Source organism: Myodes glareolus, chromosome 19 (genome assembly GCF_982192425.1).
Source record: "Myodes glareolus chromosome 19, mMyoGla1.1, whole genome shotgun sequence".
In the NCBI taxonomy this organism is placed as follows: domain Eukaryota; kingdom Metazoa; phylum Chordata; class Mammalia; order Rodentia; family Cricetidae; genus Myodes; species Myodes glareolus.
In genome coordinates, this window is record NC_142044.1 from 44619977 (window position 1) to 44643345 (window position 23369).

Consider the following 23369-nt stretch of genomic DNA (forward strand, 5'->3'; position numbering starts at 1 on the left):
TATATTTACATGTAATAAATATTTTGTAACATCATATACAGTCAACGAAATTTGCAATAGTTACACTTTCTACACAATTTCAACTAAAATTATGAAACCATAAATGCCATATAGGAGGATATTTAAGTAACTATTAGTCAAACTTTGAGGGGTTTTTTTGTGTGTGTATATAGGCCTGGTGCTTATGGAAGCAAGAGTCAGGTACCCTGAAACTGGAATTATAGGTGGGTCTGAATCCATATGGGAGTTCTGGCAATCAAACCTGAGTTTTCTGCAAGAGCAGAAAGTGCTTTTAACTGCTGAAATATCTCTCCAGATGGCAAAGGTTTTTGTTGTTTTGTTTTGGTTTTGGTTTTTGAAGACAGGGAAAGACAGGGTTCTTCTGTAGACCAGGCTGGCCTAGAATTTACAGAGATTCACCTGCCTCTGCCTCCCAAGTGCTGGGATTAAAGTGTGCTGCTGCTGCTGCTGCTGCTGCCACCACCACTACCCAGCAGGTGTTTTTCTTTTGTTGTTGTTAAAAATTATGTGTCTCTGTGTGGGGGTGGGAGTATACCTGTGAATACAGATTCCTGGGGAGACCAGCAGCCTTAGATCCCCCTGGAGCTGGAATCACAGGCATTTGAAAGCCATCTCTTGGATCATATTGGATTGCTCTGGTGGGAGAAGGGAAGACAGGAATGCTGAGAGTAACGTGAACAACTGGGGCCGAGCTCATGAGGTTTCAGAGGAGAACAAGGACTGTATCATGAACCGGACCAGGGGCCACTTCTGTCATGTTTCAGACAAGAATCTAGTTTCACTCTGCACTGATCTTGAAGTTGAAATTTAAGATAACTAATTTAAAGATAATGGAATAATTTGCTGGAGGAAGTGTAAGCCCCTGGAGCAGTGAGTGGCCAGGCCCTGGCCCCAGACTACTCTAATGGCCATAGCAGCCTTCCAGCCCCTTGAAACACAGGTGGCCAAATTCTGCCCTACAAGGAAAAAAAAAACCACCCAAGATCAGGTCACTCTGCAAAGCTCTGTGTCCCCCAAAATGTGTGATTTTTGTTTATGTTGCATCTGTTTGACTCTGTGAAACTGTGATTCTTTGCCTGTCTAAAACACCTGATGGTTCTAATAAAGAGCTGAATGGCCAATAGCGAGGCAGGATCAAGAATAGGTGGGGCTAGTAGGCAGAGAGATAAATAGGAGACATGAAGGTGGAGCAACAAGAGAACAAGGGAAGGAAGGATTACAGAGGCCAGGCACCAGACAGGCACAGAGTAAGAGTAAAAGCAAGATGTTTAGAAGTAAGAAAAGGAGAAAGCCTAGAGGCAAAAGGTAATAGGGCTAATTTAAGTTAAGAAAAGCTGGCAGGAAAAAAGCCAACCAAGGCCAGGCATTCATAACTAAAGAATAAACCTCGATGTATGATTTACTTGGGAGCTGAGTGGTGGGCCCCCCAAAAGCCAAAAGAGTAAAACATAACACTACAACATCCCTTAAAATCAATTAAAGACAAGAAAAACCCAAAAACCCTATTTTGCTTCCCCGTCTTTCATTCATCCTAGTGGCATTGGGTGCGGCAGTGTGCCATGCAGTGTACCCTTTGTCCAGTCAGCCCCACCCACACAATGTGCGTTGGTCTGGTTCAAGGCCTCTGGAACACCATCATCATGGGACCCTCACTGACACTCCTCTCGGACATCCTGCTGTTGCCCTGTGTCACGTGGAGCCTGTGGTTACTATTCTGCAGGACCAGCCCCTTTCACACATTCCAGCAGGTCATAGGTGGAGTAGATGTTAGGGTAGGCCAACCCAAGGCCCAAGATGTGGCTATGGGTGGGTGGTACCTGAACTGGTCATTCTAGGCCACTGGGATTGCCTGTAATGGTAAAAGTAAAATGTTGCAAGTCCCCAAGTGGCTGCAGTGGGCAGCAGGTCCCAAGACCATGCCACAGGTCCCCGAAGTGGCAGCAGGCAGGCAGTGGGCAGTGGCTCCCGAGAGCAGCCAATCCCAGACAGGGATGGCACAGTTCCCCGAGTGGCTGCAGCAGGCCACCAGCCCCAGACAGGGAGCCGTGTAGTAGGTGAGAGACCTCAATGGGGCAGCCAGTCCCACAAGGAAAGATAGACAGATAGACATGCCACGAGACCACGCTGCAGATCTCTGAAGGTGGCTGGTTCCACACAGTGGGTGAAAGACAGACATGGCTAGGCATGCCATACAGAGTGAGGTTGGATATTTATTTAGTGGGTTATGGAGGGGAAAAGGGAGAAGAGCAGAGAGAGAGGCAGAGAAAGAGGGCGAGAGAAAGAGAGAGAGAAACAGAAGGGGGAAAGGAGAGAAGTGGGGAGAAGGAAGAGACAGAAGCTGCCTCTTTGAGAGGGAGATGGAAAAAGAGGGACTCAGCTTGCCTCTACTGACAAGGGAGAGAGTGGGCATGGCTTGTCTCTTAAAGGGGCAGAGCAGACCATTACATTGCCCCCCTCCAGTGAGGGACAGGTCCTGTGGTGAGAGTTGGGGCTTTTGTTCTGTAAAAATAATGTTGGAGTGACCGCAGCCGCTAGTCTAGGCAGAGACAGCTAGAGCGGTGTAGATTCTCCGCGGTGAGCGAGCGGCAGAGCTGGCGGGAGCGTGTCCCAGACAAGCTGGTACTGCCAAGCGGCCAGGAGAGTCATCCAAGTGGGCGGGTGGAGTCGGCAGACAAAAGGCTTATAAGACATAGTAAATAGACATAAGGCTAAACATAAAGATGAACTTTTATTACTTAAAGAAGAGGGAGAGAAAGAAAGACAGGAATACAAAAGGAGAGAGAGAGAGAGAGAGAGAGAGAGAGAGGAAAAACACGTGTGCACACGCCAAGAGAGGGAACAGAGAAAGGAAAGAAAGATGGCAATGAGAGGTCAGAAGTAGCTGGGAGTGGGCGTGGTTTGCCCCTTAAAGGGACCAGACCAAAAGAATAACATCTCAAGTGCAGGGGCCAGCTCTCCTGCTGCATTGTCCAGTGAGGGTCGGAACCAGTCATTCCAGGGACAGTGAGGGGCAGAATCAGCTCAGCATGACGCTCAGATTTCAGCATGTATTTTTCCTATCACCCCCATGACAACATGAGGGGGATTTTATCACAGACCCCAGCTGCAGCAGCAACACAGACCCAGACAGACATGGACTTTGTTTTCATTTATAAAGAAGTGGTGGGGGACTGGTCCCACAAGGGTGGTGGCAGGTCATCTGAGGCCTCCGCGGGTCCCCTGGTGGGTGACCTGAGGCCTCAGCGGGAGACAGACAGATAGATACGTCATACAGAGAGAGTCTGGGTATAGAGTTTAATTAGTGGGTTATGGAGCAAGGAGGGGAAGGGTGTCAGGGACCACCCTTGACAGAAACACCTCTCACCAGGGTATGGGCATGGATATTAGAAATATAGTACAGAATATGAAGAAAAAAGTGAAAATAATAAAACAGAGAAACATATAGGTAGGATAGTATTGGGAGGGAATTTCAGAGTACTGAATATTTGCCTGTGTTTAATTTTCGACTGCTTAAAATACCCTGACCCCAAAAGGTAGGAGTAAGACAAAAGACTGCATTAACAGGATACAAGGACATGAACATACCAATTGGAAGTCATGGGCTACAATCATAGTTAAACATTCTGTTGCTAGAAGAAAAACAAGTCACCAAGTCATGTGCACACCCTAGACCAAATCACTCTGTAGGCGAACCACTCCCTGGGTGGAATTCCAAGTCATTTCCATAAAGGGAACTGGAACAAATAGGATCCTTAAGACTTGTTTGAGGTAAGGAGAAACTACTTCCCTATTCCACAAGGCAAGGTCTGACTATTAGCCATACCCTTTGACAATAGCCTTGAGAGAGCAGAACTCTCTGATTTACACCCAGCTGGGACCTTTGTCTGGGGTGGGAGGTAGAAGCACAATAACCTTGAAGGAACTAGAAACAAGTCCCAACTCTCTGGCCTTTGGTCGAAGTGGAAATAGGCTTTTTGGGACCTCCACAGCAGGGGAAGTGGAGAAAGGGAGAAGTGGGGGAAGGAAAGAGAGAGGCAGCTTCCTCTCCAGAAGGCAGATAGACAGAGAGAGAGGGAGAGAAAGAGAGGAAGAGGATTAGAGAAGAGGTTGGAGATCCCCCTTGCCTTAGTAGTGGGGGGAGGGATGAGCGGTTCGGAGTGGGAGGAGCTTGTCTCTTAAAGGGACAGGGTCCCGGGTAACAGACCAGGCCAGCAGATTACAAGTCTTCAGTAGCATTTTGGGTCCAGATGTCACCATGACCCCAGTGGCAGCATAAGTCACCCAGATCAGTACGGCCCTGGAGGTAGAAAGGCCCTTGGACACCAACGTGGTCTCAGGTGGCTGTCCAGACTCTGCACAGCACTTGGTGGCAACAGGAGCCATGGATACCAACTAGGACCCTGGCTGTTGCTGGGCCACAGACCCAGATACGGCCCTAGGCAGCAGCCCAGACCTATACGACACCATGGCCCTGTGTGGCAGCGCAGGCTACCCAGATCAGCAGGGCCCTGGTCACCGTGCAACCTTTAGGCACCAACATGGCCAGGGGTTGCACACAGACCGAGGGCATCTGTGTGGTCTTTGGTATCACCATGGGCCATGGACATCAACACAGACCCTGGCTGATAGTACACTGTAATGGAAAAATTAAAAATGCTGCAGGATCCCTGGTGGCGGTGGCAGGCAGCAGAAATGCTGCAGATCCCCAAGTGGTGTCAGTGGGCCATGTGGCAGTAGGCAGTGGGCAGGTTATCCCGAGAGCAGCCAGTCCCAGGCAGGGATGCCTGCAGGTCCCTGAGCAGTGGCCGGCCCCTGGCAGGGAGACACGCAGCAGTGGGCAAGAGACAGAGACATGGATTGGCACACCATGCAGAGTGAGGCTAGATATTTATTCAGTGGATTGTGGAGGGGGAAAGGAGAAGGGGAGAAGAGGAGAGAGAGAGAGAGAGAGAGAGAGAGAGAGAGAGAGAGAGAGAGAAGGGAGAGACAGAATGGGGAAGGGGAGAAGTGGGGAGAGGCAGATGTTGCCTCTTTAATAGGGAGATGGGAAAGAGAGAGAACTCAGGCTGGAAGCTGAAGATCAGCCTGTCTCAGCAGATGGGAGGGGGTGAGCGTGGCTTGTCTCTTAAAGAGACAGAACAGACCATTACAACCACGGACCCAGACATGGTCCTCATCAGCAGCCAGGGCCCAGATGTCACCATGGCCCAGGTGGCAGTGTAGGCCACCCAGACCAGTATGGCCCCTGTGGCAGTGTGGCCCTTGGACACCAACATGACCCCATGTAGTGGCCCAGACCTCTGGCATCAGCGTGTGCTTGGATGGTATTAGAAGCCAAGGACATCAACACAGACCCTGGCTAAGGCAGGGTCATGGACCAAGATGTGGCCCTCAGCAACTGACCTGGCTCAGATAACACTGTGGTCCCCAGTGATAGTGCAGGCCACCCAGGTGCATATAATCTCTAATAGGAATAAGAAGGGTTGGAAAAAATGAATGCCCTTAGGCCTGATAGCCCGCATTCACAAAATGAACCCCTAACTGCTCCTCTTTGCAGGTGGGTACATGCCCAACAGCCTGCCAAATGGAGCCTTCCTTTGTCAACCGTCTTGAGAAATCCAGGAAGAAATGTGCAAGTTGTATAGCTGGTGTGCTTTCGGTTCATAAATTAACCTTCGAAAGACACAGGGTATGTCTTTGTTCCTTTAACTTTGTTGCTAAGGCACCCTTCATCATCTCTTTAGTTGATATGTTTTCCCAGGATTTTGCAAAAGTATCTAAAGGTCAGACTGCTACTTCTTGGTCCTGCAGTTTATCCAATCTAAGGGCTGTGACATGGGCACCTTGGAGGAGGCTTTAGAGCTTTGTGTGTCAGGGATCCAGCCTTATGCCAACACTGCTCATGATGGACGGTGTAACAGAGCCTTAATGCTCATTGCTTGAAAGACCCACAGTTCTCTCTCCAGTCTCTCAGATTCCCCTCTCTCAGCTTCTAGGATTCTGTATTGTTCCCAACTCCTGAGCATACCCGGGGTATAACCTTAGAACTCCTATTCTACATAAGATAAAAATGGGCGTTTGAGTACTCATTGGCCCTTCTTTGTTTGGCACTTGGCCAGTTTGAAAATCTTGTATGTTTGTGTGGATATCTTCAAAACAGAGACAAAATCCAGATTAATACTGCAAAATATCAGTCTGCTGTAGAGGTTACCTAGAAACTGGGTAGCAAGCGGGATGTGTAGCATCTGTCCTGGCTTTCCCTTGGGTGAATTCGGGGAGAGGAGCGAATAGGACACACTCATTTTACACTGCTGGAGAACACTCTTTCAAAGAGAGCATAATGAATGGCACAGAGGGATTCTAGCCTGCACTCAGGACCAAGAGTTCCTGCCTCCTATGGTTAGTACTGACTGTTGGGGACTGTGGACCCCCGGACCCTGAATTTTCTATGACCCTTTGCCATAGTAAACAGTTTATTTTCCTGTGCTTGCAGCTGCTCTGAGCAACCTATGTTTGCAGCTGCTCTGAGCACGAGCTCAGGGGATTGCAGGGGAGTAATTTCTGGTGGCTTGCAGCTGAAGGATCCCGAGAGCTAGGATGTGGCCATTGGTCAGGGAAGACACTATATAAGCTGTCCTGAAACACAATAAACTTGGTATTCTTGGCGTTCATGTTTCAAGGATGACCCGTGTCCCTGTGTGTGTCTGTGTGTGTTTCAATCTCCAGGCCCTTGCCTGGCTTGTGGAACCGTCCAGTAGTGCAGGGCCTATGCTACTGGCGTAGTACCGTAGTACATGTAGTAGTAGGGATGCTACAACTGACCACCCAGCTTCTTCCTGACCCTGGAGCCCGCTGCCGTTCCCATGCCACCCACCTTGTCTCTTCAATTGTAACCTCTCTCTCGCTTCCATGTTTGCTGTCACTGGTACCCTAGTCTCAGTCTGTTCTCCAGGCTCCAGCTGAAAGGCAGGCCCCTTCTGATAAACTAGAACAATCTAAGCGTTTCTTGTGGGGATACTGGCAACTGTTAGAAAATTTCCCAAATAAAACGGGCAGGCATAGCAACACACAGCGCTTGGGGAGTCACTTGTTCCTCCTTTCACGTGGATGCTCAGGATCAAAGTCAGGTCCTCAGACTCAGTGGCAGGTGCCACTAATCTCTGGGCCATGTTGCCAGCAGCTGGGAGGCTGTGTTAAGACAGTGAGTTGAAGGCTAGTCTGAGCTGTACAGTGAGACCCTGTTACAAAATAAAGCAAAGCAACCATAGTCTAACCTCCAAAATAGAATACATGAAAAAGCGAGTCACGTTTCATCCCATTACGTCACTGCTACTCTTACATATGTGGTAGTTGAGTAGGTCTTGGGGAGAATAGTGTCAATAGGTTGCTTCTGGGAGCTGCAAACTCCACAGTAAACTCCGTTTGTATCTTTTGTTCTGTTCACGTAAAACGTATTTTCGAATGACTAATTTAAAAGATGAGCGAATACCTTGCCTAGTTCTACATTGCTTCCAAATTGTGCAGTGGCTCCCCACAGTCTCCGGGGTAAAGGTTAGACTTCTGGTCCTGGTGTATCCAAGGACCTTGTTACTATTCGGGCTCTATCTGCCTTACCCTGACCTCTCCAGCTGTGTGATCCAGCTGTGCTGAATTCTGGCAGACATCATCGTGAGCTGGCTTTGCCTCTGTGCCTTCCTCCCCACATTATCTACTCATCTTTCAAAACAGCCCAAAAGTCCTTTCTCCTAAGAGCACGCTCTGAGCTGTGCTTCTGGGATAATTGCCTTCTGCTGAGCTTGTGGTGCGCCTTTTGTGTGTGCCTGCAGAGGGCTCTGTCAGTCCTGTAGGGACTGGGTGTGGACTTCTCTCTCCTACAAGGTTCCGGAACACAGGCTCCATTCCATTGCCGGGGCTTCGCATAGAGTGGGTGGATACCAAGGGTTTGTTAAAGACACGTCGTGTTTCCGGATTTACTACCCCCCCTCCCCACAGCTGACTTATGGCCACCAGATAAAGGTTATGATTTGTGGGATCCTTTTTGTTTGGCAGACCGTTAAAAGAGATTAGAAACAAAATTTCAGACTTGGGGGAGAAATACGGTTTCTCTGGCTGCTTGATATGTTTGGTGTCGGAGGCAGGGATCCGTCCCCGCCCCCCACGGTTTACTGGGTTCCAGCTGGCAAGTTCTACGGTCCCACAGACTCTGTGTTCAAAAGGTTTTTGAAAATGCTTTCTACCGCAGTTGGTTGCTAGGCAACATGCCAACTTCATCCCATAGTAGGTGCTGCTTGTAGCTTCATCTTACAGCTATGCACAATGAGGTTTGAGGACCTTAGAAAACCAGAGTCTACAACCATTCAGAGGTGGAGGTGGCCAGGTGCCATGGTGCAGACCTTTAAATCTAGAGGCAGGTGGATCTCTGTGAGTTCAAGGTCAGCATGGTCTACACAGTGCACACCAGGCCAGCTATGACTATTTGAGTGAGAATTACCTGATGCTGGGAAGAGACTGTGGTTGCCAAGTTTTCCTAGCAGGAATTCAGCTATCTTGGAAAACCCACACTAAAGTCTCTGTGTGGAGGATTGTGGCTCCAGCTACGGCTATCATATAGGGTTTTTGCTTGTTTGTTTTACTTTTGTTTTCCAAGACAGGATTTCTTGCCCGGCGGTGGTGGTGTATGCCTTTAATCCCAGCACTCAGGAGGCAGAGGCAGGTGTATCACTGTGAATTCAAGGCCAGCCTGGTCTACAAAGAGAGATCCAGGACAGCCAGAACTGTAACACAGAGAAACTCTGTCTCGGAAAACAAACAAACAAACAACAACAATAACAACAAAAAACCCAAAACAAACAAACAAGACAGGGTTTCTCTGTGTGGCCCTGGTTGTCCTGGAATTTGTTCTATAGACCAGGCTGGCTTTGAACTCACAGAGATCTCTGCCTGCCTCTGTTCCCCGAGTGCTGGGATTAAAGGTATGTGCCACCACCACCCAGCCACACAGGATTTTTAAACAAGAAAAATAAAGTGAATTAGGTCTGCTCTGAGTGTGAGAGAGAAATAGAGAGATCCCACCCTAAGGAAAAGGCAGGAGGGGAAAATTTAGATGTAGTCAGACTTTTCTTTGGGACACCAGTTCACAAATAACAACGCAAAGACTTATTGTTAATTATGAAAGCTCGGACTTAGCTTAGGCCTGTCCCATTAACTCTTACAACTTAAATTAACCTGTTTTTATTAATCTGTTTTACCATGTGACTTTTTACCTTTCTTTCGTTCTGTATGTCCAACTCCCTTCATGTTTCATTGACCTCTCCTCTGCATCTAAATTATCTCTTTCTACTTCCTCTCTCTGCACTGAAGTACGGCCACCTATATCTCCTGCCTAGCTACTGGCCATTCAGTCCTACTTATTTACTTATTGATTTTTTTTGAAAGAGGGTTTCTCTGTAGTTTTGAAGCCTGTCCTGGAACTAGCTCTTTTGAACTTACAGAGATCCGCCTGCCTCTGCCTCCTGAGTGCTGGGATTAAAGGCGTGAGCCACCACTGCCTGTTGTTCAGCCCTTTATTACAATGTTCATGGCTATACACTTTGACACAGTGTACAAACATCTCACAACACTTAGGTTTCTCATCTGGAGAAGGGGATTCAAGTCTTATGACTCCCCCAACCCCTAAAGCTTAGGTGAATATATATTTTTATTTTTTATACATTTTTTATTGATATTTATTGAGCTCTACATTTTTCTCTGCTCCCCTCCCTGTCTTTCTCCTCCCCCTTCAATCCTCCTCCAAGGTCCCCATGCTCCTAATTTACTCAAGAGATCTTGTCTTTTTATACTTTCTACTTCCCATGTAGATTATTAGATCTATGTAAGTCTCTCTTAAGGTCCACTTTGTTGTCTAAATTCTCTGGGATTGTGGTTTGTAGGCTGGCTTTCTTTGCTTCATGTTTAAAAACCACCTATGAGTGAGTATATGTGATAATTGTCTTTCTGGGTCTGGGTTACCTCACTCAAAATAATGTTTTCTAGTTCCATCCATTTTTCTGCAAAATTCAAGATGTTATTTTTTTCTGCTGTGTTGTACTCTGTTGTGTAAATGTACCACATTTTCCTTATCCATTCTTCGATAAAGGGGCATTTAGGTTGTTTCCAGGTTCTGGCTATGACAAATAAAGTTGCTATGAACATAGTTGAGCACATGTCCTTGTGTCACGATTGAGCATCCTTTGGATATATACCCAAAAGTGGTATTACTGGGTCTTGAGGAAGGTTGTTTCCTAATTTTCTGAGAAATTGCCACACTGACATCCAAAGGGGTTGTGCCAGCTTGCATTCCCACCAGCAATGCAGAAGTGTTCCCTTTTCCCTACAACCTCTCCAGCATAAGTTGTCATCAGTGTTTTTGATCTTGGCCATTCTTACAGGTGTTAGATGAAATCTCAGAGTTGTTTTGATTTGCATTTCTCTGATGACTAAAGATGTTGAATATTTCCTTAAGTGTCTTTCAGACATTTTAGATTCCTCTGTTGAGAGTTCTTTGTTTAGGTCTGTACTCCATTTTTTTTTTTTAAAGTGGATTTTGTGATCGTTTGGTGTCCAATTTCTTGAGTTCTTTGTATGTTTTGGAGATCAGACTTCTGTCTGATGTGGGGTTAGTGAAGATCTTTTCCCATTCTGTAGGCTGTCGTTTTGTCTTGTTGACCATGTCCTTTGCTTTACAGAAGCTTTTCAGTTTCAGGAGTTCCATTTACTAATTGTTTTTCTCAGTGTCTGTGCTGCTGGGGTTCTATTTAGGAAGTGGTTCCTTGTGCCAATGTGTTCAAGTGTACTTCCCACTTTCTCTTCTATGAGGTTCAGTGTGGCTGGCTTTATGTTGAGGTCTTTGATCCATTTGGACTTGAGTTTTGTGCATGGAGATAGATATGGGTCTATTTTCATTTTTCTACATGTTGATATCCAGCTATGCCAGCACTTATTAAATATGCTTTCTTTTTTTCATTTGATATCTTTTACTTCTTTATCAAAGATCAGGTGTTTGAAGATGTGTGTGAAAGACCTGGATAAATCCAACCCCCCCCCCCCAGCAGAAAAAATAGAGCCAAAAATATAAGCAGGGAGAGAAGAATCAGAAATCTAGATTAACCAGTTCAGTGATTCTGTTTCAGGAACTAGCTGAAGTTAAAGTTAGATTATAATCTTGAGAAACAGGGAGTTACCCCCTCGTGATTATCAGTGATATTTTTGGAATTTTCAATGATCACTGGTATTTTCGGAGTTTTTCAATGATGCCCTCCCTACCCCCTTCGGATTACTGGGTTGTGGTTTCTTCCCTTAAATACCCCTTCTTCCAGTTAATCGAGGTCGAATTCCTCCCCTGCGTGGGATATGAGTCTCGACTCCAGCGCTGGTCCCTGTCAATAAACCTCCTGTGATTGCAGCAAGGACAGTCTCTCGAGAGCTCCTGGAGTTGGGGGGTTGTGTTATCCCGAGACTTGAGCGAGAGTCTCCCCCACTGGGGGTCTTTCATGTGGATTGATATCTGGGTCTTCTATTCAGTTCCATTGGTCCTCCGCATAAACATTGCTTTCTCTCTCCCGAGGGCTAGATGTATAGACTGGGCAGGAATGCTTTTAGCCCAACAAGAAGAATCTTTAAGTCTATGCTAGAAGACAACTGTCTTAGTTAGGGTTCCTGTTGTTTCAGTGAAACACCGTGACTAAAAAGCAAGCTGGGGAGAAAAGGGTTTACACTTTGGCTTACACTTCCACATTGAGGTTCATTATTAAAGGAAGTCAGGAACCCAAGCAGGGTAGGAGCTGATGTAGAGGCCATGGAAGAGTGCTGCTTACTGGCTTGCTTCCCCTGGCTTGCTCAGCCTGCTCTCTTACGGAACCCAGGACCAGCAGCCCAGGGATGGCACCACCCATAATCGGTTGGGCCCTCCCACATTGATCACTAATTGCGAAAATGCCTTACAGCTGGATCTCATCGAGGCATTTTCTCAACTGAGGTTCTTTCCTCTCTGAAGACTCTGGCTTGTGTCAAGCTGACAAAAACCAACCAGTACACAACCGACGGGAATTTGAAATTTTGAACTCGTGACTGATAATGGTAATCAGTGCTTTACCAGTTTGTCATAGTTCTAGTGATCAATGTTAAAACCCCGAGCTTTTGAAATCTTATTATAACAATAGCATTGTTGGCCTATGTTTGCGGAGCCATTCAGCCTCAAGAACCTAGCAACTGTGGGCTCTTGACATTCCAGGTGTGAGTCTGCTACTGTTGGGACCATTTTGACCATATTTCCTAAACCAGTTTAATTGATCCTTTAACACACATTCACACACAAACACCAGTTCCGCTAATGAGCCCACACATGACATCGTCAAACATGTTCTAGGTATTTTCACACCTTACTGTAGACTCAAGGACCTCAAAACCCTGAAGGTGGAGGATAGAACTATCCAGAAGAAATCTCACTGGCAGGACCAAGACAAGGTTTAAGCACAGGGCACCCCTGCATTTAAGACCCGAGAAGGACCTAGCTAGCCTGCTCTGCCCCCAGCACTGTGAATGGTAAAGAATCAGAGCCTCCCAGTAAAAGAGGTGTCTCATATCCTGAGCTAAAGAAAGAGATGGGGCCCGGCAGTGGTGGCGCACGCCTTTAATCCCAGCACTTGGGAGGCAGGCCACCCTGGTCTACAAGAGCTAGTTCCAGAACAGGCTCCAAAGATACAGAGAGAGAGAGAGAGAGAGAGAGAGAGAGAGAGAGAGAGAGAGAGGACTTAGAAGTCAGAACTAATAACAGGTGGTCGAGAGCTCACTTTTTGACTCCTGCTGCTTTCCTTAGTCAAAGAAGGAGGCATTAGGCCCAAGGACAGAAAAGAACCTCCAGATTTGTGAACACAGCAGAGAAATTTGAATCTCTTCTGCTGCTAGATAGATAGACTGAGAGATAAAGAAGCCACCAGGTTGAGGAGCTGGGGGTACCAAGAAACACCACTGGGCAGAGCTTATGCTTTAGGCCTTGGCATATTGCCTCTCTACCTGACTATGTTGTCACCACCTCACCAGCCTTAGGCACACCAGGGCCAGCCCCCTGTTGGGAAGCAAGCCTGGCATCTCCAGAAGTAGAAAATGCAGAAAAGGGAATCAGGTCCAAATGTCACTCTGGAAAACAAAGGACCGGAAGGTGCTATACATCTTCCAAGTGGGGTGGGATTTGAAGCCGGTATCTGGGTAGTGCCACCAAATTCTCTCACTGAGCCCCAACCCCTTGGCCCCAAGTTCATAATACCACTACTTAATTAGAGAACAGTTAAACAGCTTTATTGGTGACCTAAGGGAGCTGAGGTCTCGGATCCATCCCTCACTCCCCAAGGTGTCAACTGCAAAGCCTTCTCCAGTAGGAAGGCCAATCACATGATCTGTGAGAGCTCCTGGCACAGAGTCAGATCTCTGCTCCTAATTCAAAAAAAAATTCCAAATCCTGATTTCTGAGTCAGCAAAGTCAGAGGCTAGAGTCTGGTGAGCTCCTGTGGGGCTCAGGAGGCCGGCCAAGTTGTTCAGCAATTATCTGCAGAGCTATGGTGGCAGAGGTCCGAAGACCACAGGAAACTGTCCCAAGGTTAGTTTCCGAGAGGGCCCCAGTTCTGGCAGGGCATGGAAACTGACCCTGCAAATGCACCTTGGGTATGATGGGGTCACATCGCCAAGCAGCCTCGGGAGGACAGAACCCTGCCATGTCTTTGGCATGCCAAAGCTCCACGGTCCAGGCTCAGTGGGGCTGCCATAGCCTGTCATTCTTGGGTCCTCACAAATGGGACATCAGCGTGGAGATCCCCAAGGCTCTTGACGGGATATAGATACCACATCACAACCCCCGAAGGATTGATGATCACAGTGAAGTTGGTTTCACTCTTGAGGCCGCTGATGATATCCCCGGTGAAGACATTCTGGCCCTGTATTGGGGAGGTATGCATCATTATCGAGGCTAACATGAGAACAGAGACCTGCTCCCCACAAGACCTAGAAGCCCGTACGTGCTAGGCTTTCAGTACACCCTATAGGAGTGAGAATTTCCCACTCATTTATTAGCAAGGCTGACAGATGTTCAAGTGGGCTACAGAAAAGCCCCACCCTGTGGAAAACTCTAAGTACAACGATGCGAAAGCTGACCAGGGAATAAGGACCAGCTTGGGATGTCAAGGGTGCCCATCCGTACCCAGCAGCTCCACCTATGTGGTTGGAACAACAGTGCAGAGGACAGCACCAGTCACAGCCCTTGATGCCTCCCGCTGCCCCGCCCCCACCCCAGGCTCTTTCTAGGGCGCTAAGGCGTGGGGGACACCATGTATGAATCAGGACCGCCTGGATCCCAGAAGGCTGGGTCGGGGACAGCAGGTGACAGGGCACTCACCTCATACACTTTGAATTTGGGGAAGTTCAGTTCCAAGAGGGAGGAATGGAAGCGGTAAGGCATGTCTGTCCTGCGGCTGAAGAAGACCAGGGCACTCGCCCCATTAGACAGAGGCCGCTTGAACACCTCAATTTGGGATTTACTCTAGGCATAAAAGAGAACCACTGGGCTGGAGTCTCATGTTTAGTTTGGTCCCTGCCTCCCATGCCCTTCCCAACAAGCTCTCTCTGTAGCCCCAGCCCACAGCTCTGTCACAGACTTGAGGACAATGTTAACATCACAGCCATCTAGCACTTACACTTTTCTCTCCCCTCCTCCCTGACTCAGCAGATGCTAACTAATTCCCTACCGGGCCCTGCACAGAATCACAAGAGGTGCAGACACAAAGAACTGAGGGCACACAGTATGAGCACTGCCAAGACCATTCCAGGGCTGCAGTTGGGGACACTGCTAGGAGGGGACAATCAACACTGATGGGGAAAGGTATGCAGCTGGCCTCATGCAGAGAGCACTTCATTATCCAGAACAATGCTTCACCATTGGCACCTCTGGCAGGGACCAGTTATCTCCTTGGGACATCACTAATTTGACAAGTGCCTTCTGTTTTTGTTTGTTTATTATGTTTTTTTGTTTTGTTATGTTTTGTTTTCTGAGACAAGGTTTCTCTATATAACAGTCCTGGCTGTCCCGAAACTCACTCTGTAGACCAGGCTGACCTCGAACTCAGAGATCCACATGCCTTTGCCTTCCGAGAGCTGGGATTAAAGGTGGGCATTACTACCTTTTAAGATTTATTATTATATGTATGAATGTTTTTGCCTGCATGTATGTAAATTTACTGCATGCATGCGATGCCTGGGGCCAGAAAAGGGTGCCAGATTCCTGGAATTGGAGTTACACACATGATACTCATTCTGGGAATTGAACCTTGAGTCCTCTGGCAGAGAGGTAAGTATTCTTAACTACAGAGCCATCTTTCCACTGCCAACTTTTATTAGCTATTAACGTGTGTGTGTGTGTGTGTGTGTGTGTGTATCAGAGAACACATGGAAATCACAGAACTTGTGGCATTTGGTTCTCTCCTTCTATTTTGTGGATCTCAGGACTGAACCCATCAGAGTCTGAAGCTTTAACAGTTGAGCCACCTGGCTGGTTTTCTACAAGTCCCTTCTATAATTTGATATATTTCTTTTCATTAGAGGCAGGTATTTATGCACAGAACAAAGGCTTTGGGGAATTTGTATTGAATTTAAGTACAAATGTGTGGCCTTGGGAGAAAGTTGCTTAAATTCTGGAAGTTCCAATTTGAATAAAACAGAGTTACAGAGGAAATGTGTGCAGGACGCTCAGCCCTCAGTGGTGCTCAATAAACAGAAGACATTGGTGGTAGCAACAATATACAGCAGACACTGGCAGTAGCAGCAGTGTACAGTAGACACTGGCAGTAGCAGCAGTGTATACAGCAGACACTGGCAGTAGCAACAGTGTATACAGCAGACACTGGCAGTAACAACAGTGTATACAGCAGACACTGGTAGTAGCAGCAGTATACAGTAGACACTGGCAGTAGCAGAAGTATACAGTAGACACTGGCAGTAGCAACAGTATACAGTAGACACTGGCAGTAGCAGCAGTATACAGTAGACACTGGCAGTAGCAGCAGTATACAGTAGACACTGGCAGTAACAATAGTATACAGTAGACACTGGCAGTAGCAGCAGTGTACAGTAGACACTGGCAGTAGCAGCAGTGCACCTGGTTAAACCATTCTTCAAACTGGAGAAAAGTCCTCATTTTCTCCAGGACATCACCTGTGTGCAGCTGCTGTGACTCACTGATCCCCATGATCCTATCATGAGGTGATCCCCACCTCGACTTAGGAACTCTCCTCTCCTGCTCTGACCCAGACAAGAAGCTAGCAGCTCCAAGCAGCATCCCTAAATTCATGCTGCCAGGAGGGAGACCCAGGGCCAACTCCCCTGCTCTCAGGGGAACCCAGCTCCTTAAGCCTCCTCTTCTCACCCCCATTCCAGTACCTTGAAGATCCTACGTCCCTGGATGCCTAAGGGGTCCTGATTGATTTTGATCACGAGTGGATTCTGAAGAATGTCTATGTTCTGGGGGGAAATGGTACGCAAGTCTGTGGACATGAAGAGGGGGGCTGCCAGCACTGCCCACAGGGCCATCTGGGCCCGGGATTCCTCATAGCTCAGGCCGAAGTTCCCGATGAGCAGCTGGGGACAGAGGAAAGGAGTAATCAATGTGGGCCTCCTCAGGGAGGTGGGCTCCCTCAGGGAGGTGGGCACCAGGGCCTTTGTCAAACATGTGGCCAAGGCAAGAGCAGACAGGGGTTGGGGAGAAGGCCGCATGGCTTCGCACACACAGCCGCGTCCCATCCCATCTAGTGTCAGCTTCTTTCATGCAGAGGAGGTGATGGTCTTTCTGAGCTCAGATGATACAATGGGTCTCTGCATTATATTATAGTGACATAGTAAGACCCTGTCAAAAAGAAAAGAGAGAAAGAAACCAAGGAACTGGAACTGTCTAGGTGAAGCTGAGAGCTGGAGCAGGAGCTCCAAGGCAGGTGAGCTCAGCTCTCCAGGCTGGCCTTCTTCCTGCTTCATCATTGTCATTGATTGGTGATGCTTCTTGACTAGTCGAACTGATAATCCTGAAAGCATCTGTGTAAGTCACCAGGGCTATGATTGAGATCCGAACGACTGGACGCAGGATGCAGGCTGTGTGTTGGGGGGCAGGGGACGACTGGAGACTTTGCAGGGTGAGAGGGTCCAGCATCAAAGGAACCAGAGGCAGAGAGGGAAAGTGACAGAAGAGCACAGGAAGCTGGATGGATGCTACAGATGGGCTCTCAGTGCTCTTTGAGACATCAGAATGTCCCGGGAGGTGCTTAACAATGGGCATTCCCAGATCGTGCTCTTGAACATTCTGATGTGAAAGAGGGGGACAAGGAGGGCTTTAGAAGACCCTGACACACTCAATCCAGGGACATAGTTTAGTATTACTCTAGGCCCTGCCTAGAACAGTGGTTCTCAATCTGTGGGCTGTGACTCCTGGTGGGGTTCACCTATCAGGTATTTATGGCTCATAACAGTAGCAAAACTACAGTTATGAACTAGCAGTGAAATAAATTTTAATGGTTGGGGTCCCCACAACATGGGGAACCTTATTAAAGGGGTGAAACATTAGGAGGGTTGGGAGCCACTGCCCTATAGCAGTGCAAAGGGTGCTAGGCTGCAGGGACTGGAGGGATGACAAGAAGGGCGGGGCTTGGGACCTCCCCTTCCATGCTGGTACCATGTCTGGGTCATTCCAGTGTCCAGGACCCGCCACTGGTTGCAGTACGTCTTGGTGTTTCACAAACCAGTCCAGAATGGAAAGCACGCTCTTCCAGGAGTCCTGGATATCGTCATAGTTACGCCAGAGATTGCAGATGTTGGCAATCAGAGTGTAGTTCACCTGGATGGTGGGAAAGGTAGGCGCTAACACACATCACCCTGCTGCCCAGGGGCCGTCTGACAGCTGGAGAAGCTGGCAGATGGAGGCTTGGAACAAGGCAGAGGATTAGTTCTCAGGGGTGTGTGGTCTGGGAAGGAGACCCCATTTAGGGGCTGCCCCGGTCTTTCCTCCATATAGGGGGTATGCCCATCACCCTCCCCGCCATGTGCCATGTACGCAATGTGCATTTCTTCAGTGACAGTGCCACCACTTGCCTCCCTCAGCTTTGAAGGTCTGAGCCCTTCTGAGGCTCTGCCTGGCCTCAGTAGCCTCCTGGGTCTTCCGGCCCATGGGGACCCACCCAGGATTCTGATCACTTGTTGAACATTGTGCCTGTGCCTTGCTTGCCTGCCTTGGATGCCAACACCAACAACCTACCTGATGAGCTGACTGAGGCTTCCTCTATGGTTCTGGGACCTGGTGGTCTCTAGACACCTAGAAATAGGTGTGCTGGCTAACTATGACGAGAGCAGCTCTGACTATGAGGGCAGCCTGCCTTTGGCCTGGCCACATAGGAGGTGATAGGGCCTGGGAGAGAGAAGCTGCGGCAGGCAGGTGCACGGAATGGCTTACCTTGGGGGGTAGGCCCCCTTCATAGGCTGGCCAGCTGCAAGAAAAGGCGATGGGGCGTCCTGTGGCATTCAGGGCAGCAGACATCTTGGGGTACCCTGCAGAAACCCCGATTTGGTGACTGAGCAGGCATAGGGGACAGTCTAGGAAGTGCCTCCTTGTACTTAAAGATTTACTTCCTGGGTGCCAAGCCTTAGGATGAAGCTATGTAGCTACAGTGCCATTGCATCTTTAGAGGGTCAGGGAGCGGCAAGCAGGGGTAAGGAATTTGGGAAAACTGCTGCCGCCGGGTACAAGCAGACTGAGACCCACAGCTGCTGCCCTCTCTCCAGATGATGGTCGAGCCAGGCATGAACTCACCCTGTGCACGCTCTTTGGCAGTAGAGAAGCAGCCATCCAGCTTCAGCATGTCAATCTTCCATTCAGCGAAGGTTTCGGCATCCAGCTCCACTTTGTCCAGAGTGGTACCAGGGTAACCCATGCAGGTCATTTTGCCCATGTCCTCATAGATGCCTAGCTTCAGACCCAGGGAATGGGCCTGCGGGGTAGAAGAGACAATGGTAGATCAAGTGAGACCCTCTTCATAGTCATATCTTGACAGAGGTCATTAGAACCTTCAACAGCCCCTCAGATACCAAATGGCCCCTGATCTTGGGTATCTGCACGGTCTTCGATAGTAACAGGAGCCCTGGATATCAGCACAGATCCTGGCTGCAGTGGGGCCACCGACCTAGACATAGCCTTCATGCAGCTTTGGCCTGGACATCATCATGGCATTGAGATGATGGTGTACCAGAAACCAGAGGCCTTGAACCAGACCAGTTATTCACTGCAATGAACATTTGCTAGTGAAGCCTATAGACAAAAGGACATACTATATGACACAGCCAGGCCTCCAATGCCACCAGGACGGATGAAGAGGTGTTGGAGAAGCAGGAAAGGAGAAGCAAAGAGGTTTTTGGTGTTGTTGGCTTCTGTTTTGTTTTACTTGGTTTATTTTGTTCTTATTTTTTGTTTGCTTGCTTACTGTATTGTTTTCTTTGGTAAGGGAGTACTTCAGGGGTGAAGGGAGGATATATGGGACCGGGAGGTGAGCAGAATTGGGGTGCATGATGTAAAACTCTCAAACAACCAATAAATAAGTTAAATTAAAAAACAAAACCAATCAACTAACCAACCAACCAAACAAAACCCCCCAATGGCTCCCAGGGCTGGGGACGTAGCTGCTCGGCTGGCAGAGAGCTTGCCTATCGGGTTCTAGTCCCAAGCACTGCATATAAACCGTGCATAGTGGCAAGCACCTAAAATCCCAGAGCATCAAACATTTTGTTTGTTTGAGACAGGGCCCCTCTACATAGCTCTGACTGTCCTGGAACTCTCTGCAGAGACCAGGCTGACCTTGAACTCATAGATCTGTCTGCTTCTAGAGCACAGGATTAGAGACGTGTACCACCACACCCAGCTGGCACCAGAAGTTTAAGGTTATCCTCAGCTACAGTGTTGGAGGTCATCCTGGGCTATGCGAGTCCCCCTCTCAACGAAATAAAGTGAGAATCCTCAGTGGCTCCTGCTGACCGAAAGACAAGTCCCAGCTGGCTGGCTTCTGCCAGCCAGTTTAGGCCATTTTCCTCCAGCTATCTCTTGCCTTGAGGCCTTTCACTGCCTCAGATGCCTCACCTCTGGGATCAATTCAACCCATGCCTCCTCCAGGGATCTTTTTGCTAAGGTCCCTTTCGGGCTCTGACTGCATTAGGTCAGAAGTAGGTGTTCATTTTTCAGCTTCCACCGGTATACTGAGTTGTCAACAGAGAGTTGCTAATGAGTCCCAGGCACAAGGGAGGAAGAGAGGTGTGGCCTTCATACTAAGGGGCAGGGCTGGACTGGGACTTACATAGTCAGCCAGGAAGGCAATCCCGTGAGGGAAGCGCTTGGGATCAGGCAGCAGGCGGCCTTTGGCATCGCGCCCGCCAATCCAGCAGTCGTCGATGTTGAGGTATACATAACCAAGGTCCCGCCATCCATCCTGGGCCAGCCGGTCAGCCATCTCCATGAAGAGCCGTTCACTAGCAAGGGATAGGAGAATGGTGTTGCTCTGTAGTTCAGGCTGTCCTGCAGTCCTGCTCTTTCTTCTGCTCTGAGTGTGAATTCTGGCTATAAAAAAATCATACCTCTAGCCTTTAATCCCAGCACTCGAGAGGCAGAGGCAAGCGGAACTCTGAGTTCCAGGACAGCCAGGACTGTTACACAGAGAAACACTGTCTCAAAAAACAAAAACAAACAAACAAAATCATACCTCTAGCCTTTAATCCCAGCACTCGAGAGGCAGAGGCAAGCGGAACTCTGAGTTCCAGGACAGCCAGGACTGTTACACAGAGAAACACTGTCTCAAAAAACAAAAACAAACAAACAAAATCATACCTCTAGCTGGGCAGTGGTGGCACACGCCTTTAATCCGAGCAGTCGGGAGGCAGAGGCGGGATCTCTGTGAGCTCAAGGCTAGCCTGGTCTACAAGAGCTAGTTCCAGGACAACCAGGACTGTTACACAGAGAAAACCTGTCTTGAAAAAACAGTCATACCTCTAGTCGGGCAGTGGTGGCATATACCTTTAAATCCCAGCACTTGGGAGGCAGAGGCAGGCTCTGTGAGTTCAAGGCCAGCCTGGTCTACAAAGTGAGTTCCAGGACAATCAGGGCTACAAAGAGAAACCCTGTCACACAAAGCCAAAAGGAAAAAAAAAATCATGCCTTTGCTATCCTCTGAGGACTAGATCAGATAACAAGAGTAAATGACCTCCCAGGATTGTGTCAGGGTGGGGCCAAAGGGGTGGTCTGGCCCCTAGGCCAAGGGAAGTACAAGGGGCCTGCTTGGCCTTTTATCTCTTTTCAGTTACCTCAGAGGCCACGTCCACCTCTGGACCCTATCCACTGAGGCTCCACTGAGGCCCCGCATAGGTCACGGGGCTAGCTATCAGTCTGTAGTCTCTCTCGGCTTGGCAATTCCAACCTTGCACTTTGTGCTGGTGAGTGTCTCCCACCCCCATTTTGCTGCCTTGGGTGTCCAGATCTTACTCACCTGATGCAGTTCTTTGGGTCCTGGTCACAATCGATGTTACAGCGGAAACGTTCCCAGGCCAGCCAGCCCATGGGTGGTGTTCGCAGGAGCCCGTTCTCCAGCATCAGTACCTGGGTCACCAGGGCCAGTAAGAGCACTGAGGGAAAGGTGGACGGTGTATGTAAGTATGTAAGTGGCTCCCACAGCCTCTCACCCTCGTCATCACCTCAGCCCCCCATGTCCCTCTTAGTCATTAATTTCCTCTATGTAGCCCAGTGGGAACTGAGACTACCCAGTTCAGTTTAGAGTTGACTCAGTCTGTACCTGCGGTTGTGGAGAAGGTGCACGGGGCACGGTAATATGTTAAAAAAAAAAAATAGCTGGGCAACCCACTCACTGTTGGCACAGCCTGGGAATCAACAGAACTGATCCCCTGAAGTCATGTCCTTGATATATGTGAGATGAGATCCCTCTCTCCCTCTCTACACAGAAGTGGCAGTACACTGTGGACAGACTCTAGGTTGCTGAGGCCTTGGGGCTCTTTGCTCTCCACCTCAGAGAGACGCAGAAGGGCCTAAAGAGGTTGGTCAGGATGAACTCATACCCAGCTGCTCACCTGCATGAGCCCTTTCCTCTTGGATTTCAATTTCCTTACATGGAAGTGACTGTGCCCACTTTACCGGGTTGCTATGGCAGGCCCGGTAAGATAGGTAGGGCCTCTACACCGGAGCAGGACTGAGAAAGGAAGTGTCCCTCTTTGGAGGGGAAATGATTCCTGGTTGGGGAGCATCTCCTTGCTTTTCCTGGCCCAGCTCTAAGAAGAGGAGAGGAAGTGTTCTCCCCACATACTCACATCAAGAAAGAGAAATAAGTAGCAGGCAGAGTCCTGGTTCCCCCTCCACAGTCCCTCCCGGAAAGCCACCCCAGTAGGTTGTGGGTACCTGTCTTTTGCAGCATTGCCTTGGAGTCAGTTATCAGGACCCAACTGAATCTTCTCTGCTCCAATCAGCTTTATACGTTGAACTGTGGAAGATAACATGTTAAATATCTCAGTGGCCATAGCGTTGCATGCCTTTATTTAATCCCAGCACTGGGAGGTAGAGGCAGGAGGATCTCTGTGAGTTCCAGAAACTACACAGCGAGTTTCAGGCCAGGCAGAGTTACACAGGGAGACCCTGATTCAAAAAGGAGATGTGATTGCCGGGTGTTGAGGCGCACACCCCTTAATCCCAGCACTCTGCGAGTTTGAGGATAACCTTGTCTACATGTGAGTTCTAGGACAGTTGTGGTACCAAGTCGCTTTCACTACCGACGCTCCTTCCCCTGCCAGCACTACCCTGAGTCTGAGCTCTTCCTTTAGAACTACACGGAGTCTAGGACATCGTCCTTTTGCCAGACCAGTGCTCAAAAGAGGCAGAACCTGGTTCCAGGAAGCCCAGGAAGAAGAGAGACGTTGGGCCCTACCAGGCTCCGGATCCCCGTGAGTCCGGGTTCTCGGCCTCGGTCCTCAAAGATCCCAGGTCCAGAGTACTCCTTGGTCTCCTTGGTCTCCTTGGTCCTCCTAGGTCCACCTTTTCGGTCGCTCAGTCCGCTGTGTGCTTGGCCTCAGGAGCCCCCAGCTGCTGCCTCCACGTACCTATAGCGACCCAGGAGGCGGGGCATCGCGGGGCAACCCTTCCGGAGCAACCAATCAGAATCCCCTAGCAACGCCGTGCCCTCCCTCTATGCCTCAGCGCCCAGCCTCCATAAGCACCGCCCATTTAAGCTAGCGTTCTGCGCGCTCCTGAG

At 48.9% G+C, this 23369-nt stretch overlaps 1 protein-coding gene across 1 annotated transcript; it reads right to left on the reverse strand.

Moving 5' to 3' along the window:
* Nucleotides 1-13331: 13331 nt before the first annotated feature.
* Naga (alpha-N-acetylgalactosaminidase) lies at nt 13332-23264 on the reverse strand. The gene is given in 11 exon segments (XM_048445036.3): nt 13332-13873; nt 13875-13985; nt 14444-14587; nt 16480-16677; nt 17759-17920; nt 18533-18627; nt 18890-19067; nt 20421-20592; nt 21603-21738; nt 22523-22604; nt 23046-23264. Coding segments are annotated over 10 exon segments (1248 nt in total). The 5' UTR covers nt 22539-22604; nt 23046-23264; the 3' UTR covers nt 13332-13837.
* Nucleotides 23265-23369: the final 105 nt, after the last annotated feature.